General features: G+C 34.4%; 2 protein-coding genes across 7 annotated transcripts in view; both read left to right on the top strand.

The window, feature by feature from the left end:
- Nucleotides 1-6,330, top strand: part of plpp7 (phospholipid phosphatase 7 (inactive)) — a 10,724-nt gene extending 4,394 nt beyond the window's left edge. For both annotated transcript variants that reach the window (XM_015391882.1, XM_015391892.1), the window contains exon 3: nucleotides 5,056-6,330. In XM_015391882.1, coding sequence (XP_015247368.1) covers nucleotides 5,056-5,444 — 389 coding nt within the window. In that variant the 3' untranslated portion in view covers nucleotides 5,445-6,330. The remainder of the gene's footprint in view (nucleotides 1-5,055) is intronic.
- A 3,255-nt stretch (nucleotides 6,331-9,585) lies between these two features.
- Nucleotides 9,586-12,245, top strand: part of prrc2b (proline-rich coiled-coil 2B) — a 27,987-nt gene continuing 25,327 nt past the window's right edge. For all 5 annotated transcript variants that reach the window (XM_015392130.1, XM_015392123.1, XM_015392139.1 and 2 more), the window contains exon 1: nucleotides 9,586-9,752. The gene's annotated coding sequence lies outside the window, so the exon portion shown is untranslated. The remainder of the gene's footprint in view (nucleotides 9,753-12,245) is intronic.

Raw genomic sequence — 12,245 nt, 5'->3', positions numbered from 1 at the left:
GAAAATAATGCTTATAGATTTTTTTCTCTTAAGTGATAACTACTTCATCCAATAGAGCCATTTACCAATTACTGGCAATAACTCACTGACTAAATTCTAGAAAAGTTTTAGGGACACTGTTTAACTTGGAAATGCAGCTGAGTAGTCAACTGACATTCACATCATTGCACAGTGCAGACTGCAGTCTGCCTTGAAAATGACCAAAGGCTCAAATAGGTATTTTTAGTGACAATGACAAAATTGGAAAAAAAAAAACCCTCTCTTCTCATTTAAGATTTGTTAATTAAAGAATACCCAAATATTAAGACACATGAGTCCTGATGAAACCAAACCAAGACATGCTAACTGAAACGGCTGCCAGCATGATACTTCTCTATTCTTCTGAGATTCTAAGATTTGTCCGACTGTGACTGACACACAAAGTGACCTTCCAAACACCTTCCACCTTCATAAATTTTTGTATATGTATACAATATTTCCTCTCTGAGCATGAAAACAGAGAATCACAAAAGATTTACTTTATACAGCTGAGAGAAATAGTAAGTCATTGAGTGCTACATGTGAATATAGGCAGAGAATTGTTGCTTTGAAACAGGTTTGTCGAGCAGTTGACATTAAGTGAATGAAGATGGCCGATTTGAGTTGGAGATAGCAAAAGGGACATGGGTATTTTTGGGACTGTCACAGAGTTATAAAAAGCTCTACTAGTCTCTGGTATGTGAACTTGAAGCAAATGCTGCTTGGTATTATTGTACACCACAGCGGTTATTCTTAGTCACCAACATATCTGTTTTCACATTTACTTCATTTTTCAGATTCAGACTTCAGTAGAAACAAACTTGCAGTGGTTTTTAAGACGTTTAAAACAGGAAATACAACTAAACAGCGCTTACTTAGCAAACAGGTTCCAGCTTGCATATACAAAAAACATATACATCAGCTTTGCACACCCACAGACTGCCACTCCATGTCACTGAGCAAGACCCTTAACCCTGAACTGCTCCCCGGGCACTGCAAATGGCAGCCCACTGCTCACCAAGGGGGTGGGTTAAATGCAGAGAGGGAATTTTATTGCGCTGTACTTGTGAGAGTGTAATGACAATAAAATTCTGGGGAAAACAAAAAGAACAAAACTAGCTATATGTCAAACACAAGCTTTATTACTTTATTTTACATATTATCTATTAGAAAAAATAATTGTATGTTCAAACGTACAATTATTTTTTTCTAATATCAGTGCCATTCTGTATAATTTTTCAGAGTAATTTTAAGAACCTTGTAACTCTCAGGAACCACCTGATGTATTGACGAGTAGAACCACTTTGCTACCAAATTTACACCACCTGTAAAAAAAACTGCATTACAAAAATGCCATTGTTTTGATTATACGTATTTGAAAACACACCAAAAAGAAAACAGGGTATTGATTCTCCTCATATTTTCACTATGGAATAGAGGTTTAAGGTTAGGAGTTAGGAGTTGTTCACATTTTTGGAATTTCATGCAAATCTGTAATACAGTGTAGTACACATTCAGTCCTCAAGGGAGTGTATGTTTCATTTTTTTAGTTCTTCTACCTAGACGCAGTTGCTACCTCTTTAGCATGTTTAAGTTCTGCATATGCCTGCTTTAAGCTAACAGGTGGAGCAGGATTTTTTTTTACTTATTTAATTAAATCAATTCAAAAGTGAAAACCCACACTGATTTATTAAAGAGGTAGATCTAAAGCTGATTATGACTTATGGTAATGTGAATGTAGAAATTTCTCAAAAGAACAGAGCTAAATTAAATATTGGTTTTATAATACAAGATGTACAATGCAAAAATGTTACATTAGGCCTTGTTATGCCCAGCATAATGAAGGGAAGACTAATAACTTCACAGTTATGAAGAATGCTGACAATGACACCCCCGCTGTTGTTAAGATACAGGTAGATTTAAGCTCATTAATAGAAAAAAAATAAAACAAAAAAAAAAACATATTGAAAAGGACATTTTAATATGTCCCCTTTTTTGAGAAACAGAATTTGGCTAATTGCATTTCAAGAAAGAAAAACAGCAACAGTGGATTAGAAACCTAAGCTGAGTGAAAAGGAACAAGTAACGACAAGCTAGAAATATAGTTGAGTAGAGAGTACAATATTTGACTTTTAAATGTAGTGGAGTGAAAGAGCTTTTTTTTTTTCTTTTTTTTTTTTCCTCTTTTTTTCTCCAAAACTTTATTGAAAAGTTGCAAATTACAAAATATTAACATAACATATCTCAAGAAATAGAACAGTATCTCAAGACAAAGTGTTAAATGATGGAGTGCAATTACAGTTAAGATATGACAGATGAGATTTAAACAAAGACAAAAAACAAAAGGAAAGAAAAAAAAAGGGCCAAGATATATTACATTTCTCCAAATATTTCCCAAATTACGTTAACAGTGTGTATACATTTTTTATTGTTGATTCTTTGGATACAATTGAAGTACATTTTTAAATCATTTTCAAACACAGGGAAGAAAGGTCTTTGGAAAATTTGGTTTTGTGTATGTGGAATTTTGCAATTAGGATAATCAAGTTAAACAAGAATTGCATTTTCCTATCATTATTAGTATAGTGTAAGATAATATTTTTGGCTTGTAGTTTAATTGGTGTGTTGGAGTGCGATATGATGTAAACCTCAACTTCTTTTCCAGAATATCTGTTAAAATTTACATTCAAAAAATAGATGCTTAATTGTTTCCTCGTCAGTCTTACAGAATACACAGTTGACATTAATATTGACAAATTTAGCTAAAAAGCGTTAGTAGGGTAAATGTTATTTATAAATTTGTATTGGATTTCTTTTATTTTGTTAGAAATAGCAAATTTGTGTGGAAGAAGCCATCTTATTTTCCAGTTAATATCAGGGAAAGAGGAGGACCATACAAATTTGAGGAGTACATTCTTTTATTTTTTTTTTAGGAATTCTTCACTTTTTGTTAAATTATAATCTGAGCTGTATAGATACAAATAAAATTGAAAGACATGGCTTGCTAAAACAGTTGGGTTAGAAGTCAAGGACTTATTTATTTTTAGAGCTGTGATATTATTCCTTTTATAGTTTCTTTTTGTTCTCTCTTTCCTCTAACCAATTAGCTCTGGAGTGTATGAAGGGTCCCTTAGTCATATAAATATATAATTGATCTAACTCAACTTTCAGCTTTCCCAGTTGAATTTCTTCCCCTAAAGTAAGGGAGCTTTTATTTACCAGGATATTAAGTTATTTCATAAGTTCAGATTCTTTTAGGTTGTTTTGTTTTTTCATTTCTTTACAGTGTCTAATGGCTGACTATCTGATTTTAAATTTAAAGAATTCCCATTTTTGTATATTACTTAGTTCTTTCTCTTTAAAAATATTTCCGGCAATTGCTTTGACTGAGTGGTGAAAGGCTTCACCTTTAAGTATATTACAATTTAATTTCCAATAACCACGTAATGTTACTTTTTTTTTGTAGTGGATTAACAAAGGAAATGATTATCATTTTGTGATCTGAGAAGGGGGCATAACTATGTGAAATTTCAGAAACATATTGCATAGTGTATGAAGATACTAACCACGTATCTATATGATAAATTTGGTCCCCCCATTGACTTCTCCAGAACTTGCGATCATCTTCAATCAAGTGTGTTTCTTGTAAAAAAAAAAAATAATAATCTGCAATAGATCTTCTAAGAAACAGAAAAATTGACTTTATATAAATGAAAATAAAAAATGATGCCAACAGACTATAATACTTAACAGAAAAACAATAAGAAAAGAGCTCAATTAAAAGCTCTCTACCTTAAGAGAAAGTGGAAATACTCTGAACATTATGAATATCAGTCATCTAATCAACTTTTTGTAGGCCAGAACATTGCTTATAATAAGCTTTCTTAAACTTTTTTTTTCTTTTTTTCTTTTTAACCTGTATGTTTTAAGAGGTATCTTAGTCAGCATGTAGGACTCTCATACAGTGAATTTAACCCCATCTATGTAAACAATTGGACCTTGCCATCTTGTTTTCTTTCCGTCCTTACGTGCCTGTTCGACCTAGGGCCACAGTTTATTCCAAGAAGGAAGTGCGATCATTCTTAGGACTAGCTGGTTGGTATTGAAGGTTTGTCCCTCATTTTGCTACACTTGCTCCTCCACTCACTAGTTTGATAGCTAAAAACCAGAAGAATCCTGTTGTGTGGTCCAAGGAGTGTGAAGATTCTTTTAACGCTCTAAAAGCGCACCTATGTTTTTCTGCTGTCCTCCAAAATCCTGATTTGAGCAGGAAATGTCTGGTCCTAGTAGATGCATCCACAGTTGGTTTAGGAGCTGTTTTGGCTCAAGGAGATCCTGGAGAGGAGCAACCCATACTCTACCTGAGCCTCAAGCTGCTACCTCGGGAGGTGAGATATTCTGTGGTGGAAAAAGAAGGACTGGCCATTAAGTGGGCTCTGGAAAGTCTCAAGTATTATCTTCTGGGCAGATACGGTAATTTTATTTGGAGACAGACTATCGTGCCCTGACCTGGATCAACACCATGAAGGATAGTAACCATTGTCTAACTAGGTGGTATACGTCCTTGCAACCTTACAAATTTAACATCTGTCATAGAAGTGGCAGACTTAATAAAGTGGCAGACTTTCTTTCTAGGTTGCCGAACTTCACCAACCTTGGAGAGGAGAGGGGTGGTGTGACGGAGGAGCCGTCATCAGCCGGGACTTAGCTATAAGTCCGTGTCAGCATGCGCACACACACACATACACAATCGCTAGCTTACTTTTGTTGCAGGTTGGGCTGGCGCTGTTCATCGTGGGTGCACACGCGGTGTTCCGGTTTCAGTAAACATTTATTCTAACCTGTTTATTTTCAACTAAGAATATTATCTGCTTTTATTTTCAAACATACTGAAACGAATATTTGTTTTTGTTCCAGTTTTTGTTTGTGATGTTTATCTGAAGTTGTGTGCACATTTCTACAAAGCAGATCTTTAAAACATTTTTATCCTGATAAGTTTGAGAATATCACTTATTCTGGTTCTAAATTTTCTTACAGCCCTCATTCTTGATGTCATGACGGTTGCTGGAGTCCAGAGACTGGTGAAGCGCAGAGGACCATGGGAGATGACGCCAGGCTTCCTGGACTGTGTAGCTATGGACGTGTACTCTTTCCCTGCCGCTCATGCCAGTCGAGCTGCCATGGTCTCCAAATTCCTGCTGTCTCACCTGGTCCTTGCTGTGCCCCTGCGCATACTTCTGGTGCTGTGGGCCTTCCTGGTTGGCATGTCTCGAGTGCTTTTGGGTAAACACCACCTAACAGATATGGTGTGTGGTTTTGCCTTGGGGATGTTTCACTTCAGTCTGATGGAGACTGTGTGGCTGTCCTCCAACACCTGTCAGACTCTTATTTCCATAAGTACATTCAGCTGGAGTCCTTTTTATTGAGCTTTGCTTGTCTTACATGATATTACAACTGATACTAACTGTGCAATATTGCAAATTTTGATCTGAGGAGCTATTTTTGCAGATAGGGAAGTTTTAACACATGGATGCAGATACTGACTTGCATGCAACGAGCAAAAAATTCACACAGGTCCTTGGGCCTTTCAGAACTAGAAATTCTAGTCTAACACATTTTTATTCATTATTTCCATCAAAAAGTAATGACTAAAATAAAAAAAATCAGTTTCTATCTCTAAGTTTTAACGACTCTATAGCAGATGGTACTTTTCATATGTAATCTAACCTGTAATCTATTTTCTTTGTGAAGCTTCTGGTTGTTGATTTCCTCCATTTCTTCTGGCTCTATCTCTTAATTTTCTATTTGATTCCCTTGATTGTTTGTTTTTGGCACCATGTGATCAGTTTTGTTGTAGTATCTTTATTCATATTTCTTCATTTAGTGTGACATCTATATGGATATATTACATATTAGTTAGCTTCTTATTTGACATTGCTATAATATTTGCATATTTCTGTTTTTCTTTTTTTTCTTTTTGTAATTTAAACTGTACATTTGTGCCCTTAACCTTTTCAATGCAGCTGAATTAGGTTTTTCTTGCACACTCATCAAAGAGAATGAAATACTTTCTAATAGTTTAGGGTAAAGTATAAACCTTAGAAATTGTTTTTCATTTTTTTCATTAAAGGCTGTCTGTCACAATGAAATTATGGTTTAAGAGTTGTTTTTTGTTTGTTTGTTTTTTTTTACATTTGGGTGGACCTTTTTTTTTTTTTTTAGATAAACAAAATGCAGTGTACATTACCTACTTTGTTCTGTACAGAGGTCTGTGTATGATGTTTACACTTTATTGCTGCATCTCAATAATAAAACCAGATATACAGTTGCAATGCTGTGTTTTATCAATCCTGTGACAAGAAATTGACAATGACTCAAATATTTATGCATGTAGAATTGATCATGACTCAAGTTTTCTTAGATGTGTTCATAATACCATGATTTACTCATCCTGAAGAAAAAATATATATAAATGGGAATTTTACATAAGTCTTATTGGAACTCTAAAACATTTTTAAAGCTTAAAACAGTCAGCAAAAATAAAGAGGTGCACATTAGATGATGCAGTACCTCCTAAAAGTAATCATAGTACTGGAAATATGTTTGCTGGAGTAACAAAAAGTAGTAAAATAATACTGAAAAGTAGAAGGTAAACATTGTATGGTTAAAAAAAAACCATTTTCACACTTTTTGTTATTTTTTTCATGTTTGGCAGCTGAATGCTTATCCATGTTAAAATTGTGGGATTGGTTTAGTAACCCCTGAGATGCATAAAGAGCAGGGTGTCCTTCCATATAAAACTAAGCTAATTACCTATCAGTGCACTGAGTTTCAGTTTATTTGTACATAAATAATATTTTAGACCTTTAAAAAAAAAGTCCGGTTAGAGACCTGCATCATCTCACATTCTTAAACGTAGAACAGCTATAAATATGAATGACCTTACAATTCAATTTATGACAGGAAGCAACACCAGTGCAATGGGTTGTGGTCTATAACACAGTTATAAGGAGGAACTGAAGCTGCTTATTCGACTGACTGAAATGTTTGCTGTGAAAAATGGTGGCATTTCTTAGTTTCCTACAAAATTAGAATAACATCTTACTTTTTGTAGGTAACAAAAATATGGTAAAATGTATCATGATAAAACACAGTGAATGTGGAAAAGGTGTAAAAGATGCAAGTTGACATTTTCTAATGATGTTTTCAAAAAAGATCTTGTGGACCCACACTATTTCAAGTCAAGTAAACTTTCCAGTTAAACCAAAAGGAACATTTATTCCAATTATAGCATAGAAAGAGCATAAGCTTGTCAAGGAAAACAACCCTCCACACCTGTGAGAGTAGTTTAATTTATTAGTTCCTAAATCAAGGCTTTCAGGTTGCTCTTATATCTGTAACCACAATATTGTTGCATGCAGTGAGCGTCCGAAGACCCTGATATGTTCTTCTGTTGTGTCTTCATGCTTGTTTTGAGAAAGATTAAGGTAGGATTAGACACAATAACCTTTGGGTGCCTCATACCTTTGCGTTTTTAAATAACTGCAACTCAGTGCATGTTTTTTCTGGTTAATCTTAAAACATTTTTCCAACAGTCTTCAAAACCATTACATAAATCATCCATAAAGATACAAAAGCTGTTTTTTCTAACAACCAAACCCAGGTTCTGGTTAAATGACCACTCAGCTGGTAAGAGGAGAGCTCCCCCTGGAGGAGACTGAATGGACACCCTGAAGTAGTTGTGTTTGTGATTAATTGTATTTTTATGAGAGAAAAAAAACAACCAAATACATACTGGGCAAAAGGAGCATCTGAATATTTTGTAATAGAGGTTTCTATACCCAATATGGTAAAAAAAAAAAAAAAAAAAAAAAAAAATATTGGAAAAGACAAAATGCAAGTCCCACATTTTACAGCTTCATGATTGCAGTTGCATCATCTCTTCTTTGTTAAGAACATGATCAGAGGGATTTTTTTTGTCTGTTTTGGATAATAGAAATCTAATGTTCTGACAAACAGTTTCTAGTGATGTAGCATTGTCTCTAAATAGTGTGCTAAAATAGTTTAGCTTTGATCAATGCTTCAGAATAGAAGTACTGAGAACACAAAGTTTGCTTAATAAAAAATGTTCTCCACTTGTTTAATACTATGTGTTTTTTTTTGTTTTTTTGCCAAAGACATCGATAGAATGGCAGCTAAAATGCGACTGGGTTGTGAAAATGTATTTTAACTGTAGAATACCACAAAATACAAAAGAACTCTGGCAGAAAAGAAGTCGAGTTAAGTGCTTTTGGATCAATAACATTGAAATTTGAAAAACGTACAAAGATTCTTGAGCATTTACACTGAACACGGGTAGCAAGGAATCTGACTTTTTCATGTTTGAACGAGAGTTAGTCATGATGGCTATTACCATTGCTGCTGAAGAAAATTGTGATGATGATTAATTAAAATAATTAACACACTTGAATAAAACCAAACAGAGACAACATGGAGTTACCTCAGCTTTAGTTAGTTAGTAATCCTCCTCTTCATTATGCCAGGCATAGCAAGGCCTAAAACAACATTTCTGCATTTTAAATCTTGTATTATTGAATTAATATTTAATTCAGCTCTGTTCTTCTGATAAATTTTAGCATTATTATGTCATATTCAGCTATAGATCTCTCTCTGTAATAAATTATTATTGGTTTTCTCTTTCAAATTGATTTAATTGAATAAGCAAAAATCTTTGAATGAAATTCGAAGATTGTACTTTTTTTCTTTATAAAAATCAGCATAGGTTTGTTTCATGTGTTGCTCTTAAAATTGACCACTTTCGGGTCTTAATGTAATAAAAGCTGTTTTCACAACATATTTTATCATTTGATTAAGTATAAAGTTTCAATTTCAGTAGGACATTTAAAAATTCTACAGAAGCACCACAGAGAGGGTTCTGACCAGCTGTCTCTGTGTGGTGTGGAGGCTGCAGCAGCTCAGACTGGAAGAAGGTGAGAAGAGATGTGAGAGGATCATTGGGGCTCCTCTTCCCTCCATTAAAGACATTTCAGCCCAGCACTGCGTGTCCTGAGCCCGTAACATCATAAATGGCCCCTCACACCCCCAACATGGGACTGTTCTCCCTGGTGCCCTCTGGGAAGAGGCTTCGAAGCATTGGATGCAGGTCCTGCAGATTACAGAACAGTTTCTTCCCCACTGCCATTAGACTGGTGAATATTATGTAAAATGGGTTATAATAAAAAAAAAAAAGAAACTGCATGTTGGAACTGTAATTATGCAGTCATATGTTTACATAACTTTTTTCATCACAGTGTTTTTATCTCTGCTGCTTACCTTTATCAAGGCTGCACTTAAAAAAATGAAAAAGTCTAGAGAGCTGTACTTCACGTCATTTCTTTTTGTATACACTTGTATGTACAACATGACAAAAATAAAATCTGTCTAAGTGTTAATTCTGAAGAATTCAAGTGGATTGTTTGTGTAATGATTAAAATTGACCAGCAGGTGGCAATGGCTACACTCGCTCCGGTTACGTATGCTGATCACAGCCGAGTCGATCCAGCTTGCGCTGTTCTTCATTCTCAGGCCGGGTAGGACCCCAGCAACAACTCTGCGATCGGTTCAACCTATGAAGATTGAGCTCTACAATCGCAATCCATCCTCCGATTATACAACATTTTGTGGAACTATATTAGTGTCACTGAGCAGAAGACATTCATAAATTGTTAAATTCGGTGAGTCCTAAATGCAAACTTGGATCATATTGACGGCTTTGTCATTTTTCGGGGCTGCTCAGTTTTATGGTTGCTTTGTTCTGTGCAGCAGCCATTTTTAATCGCCTTGTCCTACATTCCCGTCGCTGTCTATTGCCCGTTTAAAAAGCCAAGTAAAGGTTGAAAATTATTACTGCATACAAGGGCTTCATAGTAATTCAAGCTGAGAAGGCATTTTAAATTAAATGTTTTCGAAGTGAAGTGCACTGTCAAACCTCTGGCCTGTGTGGGCTTGTTTTATTCAGCTGTACGCTAGAACTTTAACGGGATTTTCGTTATGCTAGTTTTCCAACAAGCTTCGACTGTCGAAGGGAGTTTGCTGAAGCCAAATCTCTGTTTGTTTGGTCTACATACAAAAAAATGAATGCAATGAAGCATTTCAAGTAACTACAACATGGATCAAACTTACTAGTAAAAGTCACAGGCGACATTAAACCGTTAGCATTTGATGTTTACATAGCGCTTCTGATTTAGCATACCCAAGGTTAGCTGCTAACATTGTTCAAATTATGACTTTAAAATAGCCTTTTTTCGATATGCATTTACCCTCTTATTTTAATTTTGCAATTCTTATTTTTGTTATAAATCGTTATTTGTCACACTTGGAGGAAAAACTTAGTATTTTTCTGCTGAATATTTGTTGTCAGACTTAAATGCTAGCTTTAGCATTAAAGCTAACTGTCAGTAAAGGAATTTAAAAGACGATACATTGCGCTTTACCGGAATTTATTTCATTTATCACATTGTAATATATTCTGTTTTTAGTTTAAAGGATTGTAAAATTAAATGGTTTATAATTGTTTTAACCAAAAGGGTTAGTGGTCAAGCTACTAGCTAACAAATACGAAGCAGCTGCTAGCTGGTAATTAGACAGTTGTGGGGTTTATATTGTAAAACAAATTTTCTTTACCAGTAACGTTGCAGAAATAGTTGCATCTGTTGTTGCCAATATAAAAGTGGAGATATGTTTATGGATGAGTTCAGACAGTTTAAGGAGTCAGTGTAAACGCCTATGCGGAGTTTAATCACGATTGGCCTCCCCTTCACTCGTATTAAATGGCACTTTACCGTTATGTTAGGATGATTTGAAAAGGTTTTTTTGTCTGGGCGAAAAATAAATCCCATTTATTTATCATTTATCTGTATTTTTATTGTCAAATACAGTTCTTTTAATTATATCTAGTATGGAACTCACTCTTCTTTTAGATGCTTCGACTGTTTAGATAAGCGTGACAGCTGTGGATCTGTGTTGTTTAGTGTCATTGGAAGACAAAAAGCTGCTTTTACTCTTATTGTTTGAAGCTCATTTGAATGTTAAATTGGTCTCAGTTGAAACAAATATCATGTCTCAAAACATGTCAAAGTGAAGGATGTATGTATAAAAACACTTGTTTATTTACTTTAGGTACAATATTATTGATTTAACATCGTATCAACAAAATTAGAATATGCTTGGGAAGATGAAATGCTGCACATTATTGCCCATAATATTGTTTGATCCTACATTAGTTTTGTGGGAATTGCAACAGTTTTATAAAGACTTTATTATTTGTGGATGCATATAATTTGTTTGGCGATAAATTGAAATACACTTGTAATATACATATATAAAATACTTGTTTTTACAGTTGGTTTGATAACTGAGTGTAAAATTATTTCATTGCTGCTTCCCATTATTAGCTTGTGTTATGTCCACTGATTTGTATTTTTCTTTCAGGTGATCCCAAATGTATGACACAATTGATTTTGTTTTATTTATACATTTATTTTTATTTACAGTTCAATTAAGATTGATCCTATTTATGCATCTAGGGCTGCACATTTTCAGGAAAACATTTTTCTAACAATATTATTACCAAAGTCTGGCATAACTGTGTTGATTACATTTGACCCCCATTTTCCTCTATTGTTTTCTGTACCTGTTTCTCCATCATTGCAATTTCCCCACTATTTTCTGAATGCTTTAGTATCCTGGACGCTAAAAATATGTGTACCTCCTTGGGCAACAGTCAGTTGTAGACTGTTCCATATGTGTTTGCATGCAAACTTTAAATCCAAGGTATTGGATTGCGATAATGCAATGGCTATTTCTTGGTGTTTTGCAGCTCTTGACACATCGCTGTGTGCTCTGTCTCACCCCTGATCTTTACTAATGCAATAAGTATCAAAAGTCAAAATGTTAATTATTTTAGACTGCAGACAGAGATTGGTTTTTAGTAGCATTTTCTAGCTTTTCAAGTAGAGACTTGAAACAGTCTACAATTAACGTTTTAAAATATACTTAATTTTCCAAGCCTAGTCTTATTATCTTCTGCTATTTATAGTTAAGGATGCATCTTAGAACATCTTAAATTGGTAATATCAGTAAATATGGTCATGATGACATCAGTTGTGATATATATGTATTTTCTCCTTTCTTGTGTTTCTAAATTAACTGTTTAATTTTGTACTATG

This window comes from Cyprinodon variegatus, unplaced genomic scaffold (assembly GCF_000732505.1).
Source record: "Cyprinodon variegatus isolate N-32 unplaced genomic scaffold, C_variegatus-1.0 Scaffold23, whole genome shotgun sequence".
NCBI lineage: Eukaryota > Metazoa > Chordata > Actinopteri > Cyprinodontiformes > Cyprinodontidae > Cyprinodon > Cyprinodon variegatus.
The sequence above is the reverse complement of the archived record's forward strand: the minus strand, read 5'-3'. Positions and strand labels throughout refer to the sequence as shown.